The sequence below is a fragment of the Arachis stenosperma genome, chromosome 3 (assembly GCF_014773155.1).
Source record: "Arachis stenosperma cultivar V10309 chromosome 3, arast.V10309.gnm1.PFL2, whole genome shotgun sequence".
Taxonomy (NCBI): Eukaryota; Viridiplantae; Streptophyta; class Magnoliopsida; order Fabales; family Fabaceae; genus Arachis; species Arachis stenosperma.
Window position 1 is genome coordinate 11,987,811 of NC_080379.1, and position 7,786 is coordinate 11,995,596.

General features: G+C 37.6%; 1 protein-coding gene across 2 annotated transcripts; it reads left to right on the plus strand.

Annotated features, from left to right (window-relative positions):
- Nucleotides 1-1,425: 1,425 nt before the first annotated feature.
- Nucleotides 1,426-7,047, plus strand: LOC130968984 (protein FAR1-RELATED SEQUENCE 5-like). Of its 2 annotated transcripts, none has more exons than XM_057894523.1 (4): nucleotides 1,426-1,748; nucleotides 3,512-5,963; nucleotides 6,119-6,475; nucleotides 6,575-7,047. In XM_057894523.1, exons 2-3 carry the CDS (start codon nucleotides 3,528-3,530, stop codon nucleotides 6,461-6,463), a joined length of 2,781 nt encoding a protein of 926 aa, XP_057750506.1. In that variant the 5' UTR covers nucleotides 1,426-1,748; nucleotides 3,512-3,527; the 3' UTR covers nucleotides 6,464-6,475; nucleotides 6,575-7,047. The 2 variants fall into 2 exon arrangements, with proteins under 2 accessions (XP_057750506.1, XP_057750505.1); XM_057894522.1 differs by having other exon boundaries at nucleotides 3,462-5,963; nucleotides 6,575-7,044.
- Nucleotides 7,048-7,786: the final 739 nt, after the last annotated feature.

Below are 7,786 nucleotides of genomic sequence, written 5' to 3' on the forward strand. Positions count from 1 at the left end.
GGCTAGACACGTGTGTGGTTTGCCAAATTTACGCACCTCCCTAATGATTTTAAGTATAATCGAATTAAAATCTAACCAAAATAACAACAACGATTGTAACAATAAAGTAAAATTCTATAACAGTCACCAATATCCCAGATTTTGTCGGAGGGTGACACGGAGACTCCAAAGACAACCATCAGTGAATTGCCGGCATTGTACGTGTGGTACTTTAGCTGGTCCGACTCAACTACTCGATACTCGACACTTTACCAAATGCTGTAATTCTTCACACCTTATAATATGCTTCTCTGCTCCTGAATCTGTGACCAACTCTAACCTCGACACCACCATCTGTGTTGTAATCGTCGGCCCCCATATTTGAGTACGGAGTTTCCTCATGCATTGCATCCAAATCCAATGTGTGGTAGTGGCTGGACACAGATGATAACTCTGAAATTAGAAGCGGAGCAGGCAAAAGGTATTGAACTGATCCATCAATAGGAGTCTCTGGTATGAACTCATCTTTGTCATCATCCTCAGATGAATCACGTCCCTGACTGTCGACAACGTACTCTTCGTCGGATTCCTCATCCTCAACGTCCATGTCCTGCACTGGACTAGCACAGTGCAACAGACATGGTGCGAGAAAAGGGTCATCCAGTACAAAGTTCGAGGTACCACTACCACCGCCACCAGCGTCACGAACCTCCGCTGAAAGTTCCATCACTTGTTCAACCATAATTCTCCGGTGCATATCAAACATAAGGTGCACATACTCATCGCCATCGAGTCAAAACAGATGAAACCAAAACACCCCATTTTCCATCAATGCTAGCATCCCATACCTAACTCGACCAAACTCTTTTCTCTCCACACCACCGACGTGTGTCAATATCATACTCTTTAGCTTGGACAATGAATCTGCTCTTCGACTTCAAAACAGCGCTAGACTCTCGAACTCAAATATAACTCCGTTGTCACTATTTCTCATCTGACAGTTGGGATACACTATCACAACAAAAAAATTACTGCCATTGGACATTTTTTCTAAGTTTTAGGAAGAAGAAGGAAAGAGAAAGAAAAATGGATAGTTTTGTGAAGAATACTAACGATTGCTCATCCTTTTATAGATGTTTGATTTTTCTCCTATTATATCATGCTTATTGTGTAAACGACCTTATTTATTATATATCTCGTTTATCGTGTAAATAAAATAAGGTATATTGTAAAAATGCATAAATATTCTAAAAAATACGTATATGCGTAATTAAAATATTTATTTTATTTATTGAAAAAAAAGTTTGTTATAATGGTAGATAAATTTACTATACATTTAAAAAATTAAAAAAAAAAATTACTACTAGTAAGTTTAATATTTGCCTAACTAAACCCTTAGAAAAATAGTTAAGGACCCTCGTTTTTTTAGTTTTCTACTCTCTCACTCACTCTCGTTCTTGCCTTCTTGCAGTTGGAGACTCCATAACAGTGCCAGCTCTTTCTCTCACCCTCTTCATTCCCCCTCTTCCATTCTGCGTCTGCGACCAACAAGCTCCACCAAGCCGCCGGACTGCTATCCTGCTGTCGATCTGGACGCCGCCGAAGGGACAGCTCGCCACCGATCTGTACGCCACCGCTCGGAGCAGATAACTGCTGGTCAGACCGCCTTTGGACAGAGCCACTGGGATCTTCTGCCTGCAGGCCGTTCACTCCAACGGAGAGAGTTCGTGGCTGTCAACCTATCCAGGGAGCTCCATCCCACCGACAACGTAAGTCTTGTCCTTAGGTTTTCGTTTATTATTTTTTTCTTTTTTCTTTTTCATTTTATTTTAATTTTCCTTTTCAGCTCTTGTCTTTAAGAAAAATATGTGGCAAACGCGAAACAACCCAAAGAAAAGTTGCAATGGTTAGGATACCATATTTTCTGAATGTTAGTTCCAGAACATTCTTCATGTTTGGAAGAAAAAGGAGAGTTTGTGTTTCAATGAGCTCATGAGCCTTGATTACATCGAAAGAATTACTTGTTTCTTTCATTCTTGTCTTTTCGTCCATAATCTCCTTTTGCTTTCTTCATTTCATTCTCATTTTTCTTCTTCTACGTTTGTGTCTTTCTCTTCCCCTCTTGCTTATTATGCTGCCCACTTGAAAAACATTTCAGTGGAGGTCATGCTGTTATTGGTGAGGATCTGTTGTTACAAATTTACAATATTGAGTTTAGAGCTAAATACCTTCACCAAATCAGACCTATTTGAGTCTGATTTCAATTCTATAGTTAAATTCTAATGCGAGTTCATTCCTTCTCTTATATTGATTCAAAAATAGGGAATTTTATTCAGTTCATTCTTGGGGTTTTCAAAATCCTTGTGAGGGATTTGAATTCCCATAAGTGTTTTTTTCGCCGTAGTTGCTGTTGAAACTTGAGACCCCGTTATAGTGGCGAAGTAGCTTTGAAAAGTGAAATGTGACTCTCATCAACGGGAATTCCCTGTCTCTCTCTTTCTTTGACTGGTATACAGTATTTTTCTGTGTTTTGCTATGCTAGGAACCTGTTTCTCCATCCGAATCACTCTCTGCTCGATATCTTTTCTTTTCTTTTCTGGAGGTTTAATCTTCCAAATACTCCATAACATCGAGTAAGCTATTCTTGGGTTATTTCCTTTTATGGCTTGGCTTGTTGCTGAAAATTTGCTGCGTTCTCTTTTACATAATTATTTTTCTCATTTGGTTTTCCATTTATGTTCAAGTATTTTTGTTTTGGTGGTTGTTGAAGTAAGCAAGTGTTTGTAAATATGTGCAAAAGGTTAAATGTAAATATAATCGGGCATAAAGTAACAAATAAAAAGAAAAAAAAAGAATGTGAACATCTTCATGCCTAAACAGCATCATATGACCAAAGTATGGGCGAGGTTCCCAATGACCTTTGCCAGTTTGTTGCTAGCTCTCTCTCTCTCTCTCTCTCTCTCTCACACACACACACACACACACACACAGAGACCGTTTGGGGTGCTTTCAATTGTGAAGTTCAAACTTCCAACATTGATTTTTACAGAAGTTAATTGTTCTTATTTAGAGATATCTGACCGGTTATTCATTTAAAGAAAAGAGTAATTTGATTATAATATGTGTTGTGCAGATCATTTTGATCCCATTGTAATATCTCCACTAAGATACATTGTCATTCTTGAATTTGGAGTAGAGTTGCAATAGAGTTGGAAATAGGTGACAAATCTACCAAATCTGTTAAAGTCATTGTTTCATTGATATTTCAATTTACAAATTGCTTCAGGGTTTTTGAGTTAGATAGCCACAAATCTGGGCTGTATATTTTGTTTAGGGGTGATTACATGATAACTAGCTTATCCTTGGTAGCTAATCGTAAATTTGAATTTTTGTTTTTAAAAACAATGATGCTAACAGAATTATTTGCTTTTATTTCTCATGTATCACTCATAATTTTTTTTTTCTTGTGTGTTCTGTTTCAGGTGGTTAAACTCATCTTTTCTTGTTTGGTTGTTGTAATCTATTTGTAAAGGAACTGGTAGGAGAGGATGGAAAGTGATGGTATGGAGCATCTCGTTGATGACAAAAGTGATGGTATGGAGCATCTTGTTGATGATGACAAAGGTGATGGTGTGGAGCATGTTGTTCATGATAAAAGTGATACTATGGAGCATGCGGATGATGATGATAGTGATGATTCTAGTAGTGACAGCGGTGATGATGATTTACAAGAGGATCAAGGTAAAGGAAATGATGTAAGTCACATGGAAGATGCTACCATGTTTAAGAATAAAGCCGAACTGAGTAAAGAGGAAGTTTTGAAAATGGTGTTCGATACTCATGAAAAGGCCTATGATTTTTATGTGAGTTATGCTAAGTGTGTTGGATTTAGTGTCCGGAAAGGAGATGTGGCTCGTGATGATGATGGCAAGTTGATAAGACGAAGATTTGTATGCAACAGGCAAGGCTTGAGAGACAAAAAACATTACATGAGAATTGATAGAAAAAGGGATCAGAAACCGGAGACTAGGACGAATTGTCATGCAATGTTGAGTATTTACCTTGACAACCACACTTCAACTTGGAGAGTGAGAACCTTTGAAAAAGGCCACAACCATGAGCTAGCACCTGCTGGATTTGATTACATCGTGCCAAATACTCGTCGGTTAACAACAGCAAAAAAGGCACAAAGTGATGGTATCCGCATACATGGATTCCTAACATTTCAAATAATGGGTTTTATGGTTGGTCAAGCTAGGGCTTTTGCTGGAGTTGAATTCTCAAAGGACTTGTACAGTTACATTGATAAACAAAGATGTCCTAAGATAGTTGATGGTGATGCACTTGCAGCTATTAGCTATTTGCAGGGTAAGGCAGATTCTGATCCAACTTTGTTTGCTAGGTACACCACTACAGATGATGATCAATTGGGAAATTTGTTTTGGGCTGATGGCTTAAGTCAAGTTGACTATGAGTACTTTGGGGATGTGGTTGGACTTGATACAAAATACAAAGAAAGCATGTACCACAGACGCTTAGTTATCTTTTCTGGTACTAATCATCATCGACAAACTTGTATTTTTGCATGTGCCTTACTAGGTGATGAGCGAGCTGACACATATAAATGGGCATTGGAGAATTTCTTAGATGCAATGGAAAAGAAGCACCCAAGTGCAGTGGTAACTGATGATAATGAGGCCATGAGAGAGGCAATTCAGGTGGTGTTCCCAAATGCTACCCATAGGTTATGTGCTTGGCATCTTCAAAAAGGTGCAGCGTACAACATTAGGGATGCTGAATTTGTTGAGGCTTTCAAGAAATCTATTTATACCAACTTTGATCCTGATGAGTTTGAGGAGTATTGGCGTAACATGATACAAAAGTTTGAGGTATACGACAGTATGTGGGTAGAGGAGACATATAAGAAGAAGGAAATGTGGGCCACTACTTACCTTCGTGATAAGTTCTGTTCTGGACTAAGAGCATCATCACGATGTGAGGGTTTAAACCCATTGATGAAGAAATATATCAAGGCAAGGCACAATATACTCGAATTGGTACAACACTTTGAGCTTGCATTGAAGGAATTTAGGAACAATGAATTGGTAGCAGAGTTCAATTCCATGTACAATGAGCCTGTTTTGACAACTGCATTAGAATCAATTGAGCGCAAGGCTGCTAAAGTGTTTACGAGGGAAATTTTCAAAGAAGTGCAAAAAGAGTTAGAAGGGGCTGCTTTACTATTTGTTGTTGGATGTGAAAACCTTTCAACGACTGCCACGTTTAAATTGAGTAAGTATGGCAAGCCTGGTTGGGAATACAAGGTGACATATGACAGAGAATCACAGAAATTTGAATGCCAGTGTTGCCTTTGTAGTACCCATGGCATTCCCTGTAGTCACATATTTTGTGTTATGATTTATGAACATATTGCAGAATTACCCGAAAAGATGATTCTTAAAAGATGGACTCAAGCTGCAAAGTCTTTTAATGAGCTTCCGGATGAAGAAGATGAGGTGAATGATAAAAAGTTCTTGTTTCGTTATGGTGCATTATGTGCTGCAAGTAATTGGATGTCATTTCTGGCAGCAAGAAAATTGCATAATTTTCTTGAAACAAAAGATGAAATTTATAAAATCACGGCTAAGCTAGAGCATAAAGGCTGTATGGTGGATACCAGATCATTTTCTATTCCCAAGAATACCATGGATGACACGACCAAGGGTGCATCACTAACTTATAAGAATGGTAAGAAGCGGAGGCGTTGCAAAGCTTGTAACAAGATGGGTCATTCAAAGTCTAGTTGTCCAAGGGTCAAGGACAGAAGGTCTCGAGGAGATGATCTCAGTTCGTCTTCAATGTCAGATAATCCTCGAAATGCGGGTCATGCCACAAATAGCGCAGTGGATCCTCCAAATACTGGTCCTGCAACACATAACACTCTGGATGATCCTCCAAATGCAGGTCCTGCAACAAATAACGAGGTGAAGTACTAACTACCTTGCTTTTCTGACCAAGAACTATCTTGGTTATAATTAGTTATTTATGGTTAATAGTAGTTCGATTTAGTCAAAAGCTCTGTTTATTGATCTTTATGTTTTTTGTTTTATATTGATTGTTGAGCTTTATTGTATATTAGGTAGGGCACCCTCCAACAGACTCATCGACCGCCATGACACAATCGCTAGCTGTGAATCATGCAGCTGCAGCCTCTCGATTCGGGGTATGGGGACCCCAATTTCTTCTTCCTGGTCCTGGTCAACCTTGTTTTGCCGCAAATATAGGTCACCAATACTATCTTGCAAATCAAGGTGCTAGATATTATCCCCTTGCTCCAGCCCAACAGCAATTTCTTAGACCTCAAGGTTTAGTGCAGCGGTTTGTTCCTCAAGGTGTATTACCCCAGCAATATGTCGGAGGTCCGAATCCTCAATTCCAAGGCTTAGCACAGCAAAAGCGTGGCAAAGGTCGTGCTCGTCGATGATCATATCTTTAGGTATGGTTTTCAAAAGACCAAAAGTATCTGTGCTGGGATTTATTATACTTATGTTTGGATGATAATAATGAATGATGATAACTTTGCAACATTTATCAGAAACATGGTTTGAAGTCTTGTTGAGAAATGTCACTAATCAAGGATGATGACAACACCAGCATCAGTATTTCATTGGTTTGTGGTTTGAGTATAGTCTTCCTCCCATCCTGCCTGTGAATATATATGCAGCGTTTTGAACCTATATGAGGATCAAGATGTAAATGCTGCATTCATCTATGATATAGCACGTACATATTTTCTAATCATCCCTAGTGTTTGTAGAATCGGTTACTGACATTTGACACCTGATGGAAATGATTTGTAGGAAACTTAAAAATCGTTGCTTTTATGTTCTTGTGGAGGTTAACCTTGAACCAATTGAAAAGTGCAGAGGTATTGCCGTATTGTTCATATAAAGGACACTTTGTTGGAGATACTATTTACTGTTTTTTCTTACACATTCATGTTAATTTTTAATGAATGGGGAACAGGGGACGGCAATGAAGTTGAGGGGATTAATTTTCTCCCTAGTTTTCAGAGTCGAATTGGTAATTGACTCGAAGGATTGGGTTATTGGTTAGTGGTTCAATTATTAGATCATTTGGTTTAATTCGGGTATAAATATATAATTATATAAAATTTTATTCCATTTTTTTATATTAAGTTTTTTTTTGAATTATAAATACGTTAATTATTATTTTTTGAATTTTAATAATTCATTAATTAATGTATACTTATTAGATGCTTGAAATATTTAATAAACAAAAATTATATAATTATATAGAGAAAATATGTTTATTTATTTATTTATAATGTTCAATAAAGTTTAATTTGAGAAAAATTGAGTATAAAACTAAAATTAAAATTAATAATATATAAATTATTAATTGGAGGTTATATATATATACGAAAACAAAAAGTAAATTGTCACCAAAAAAAAAAAAAAAAAAAGTAAATTGGCTTGGTAGTTGGTAGAGTTTGGGAACAAAAAGGTGGGGAACCAAGGTTAGAGCTTGTCCCTTGCATTTTGAAATTAATTCCAACATCCTCAACGTTGGAGCACCGGTGGACTTGTATCCTTCCATGTTTCAGCTAGGTGTTGGTGAACCCATGCGGATCTGCTGTCAAGTGGTTTATGATCGACTCGATTAGAGACTATCAGTCACTTATTTTTACGTCAAATTGGCCTATTTGGTCTAGTTCTGAGAGCATGGGCTCCCTCGACTTTTGTTTTCTCAAAAAACGTGGAGATTATTATTATTGTTATTGCGA

Bases quoted from the DNA above. Each gene is read 5' to 3' on its own strand.
- LOC130968984 (XM_057894523.1), top strand. From the start codon at position 3,528: ATGGAAAGTGATGGTATGGAGCATCTCGTTGATGACAAAAGTGATGGT. The intron at 5,964-6,118 runs GTGAAGTACTAA...ATTGTATATTAG, and splicing joins GTCCTGCAACAAATAACGAG to GTAGGGCACCCTCCAACAGA.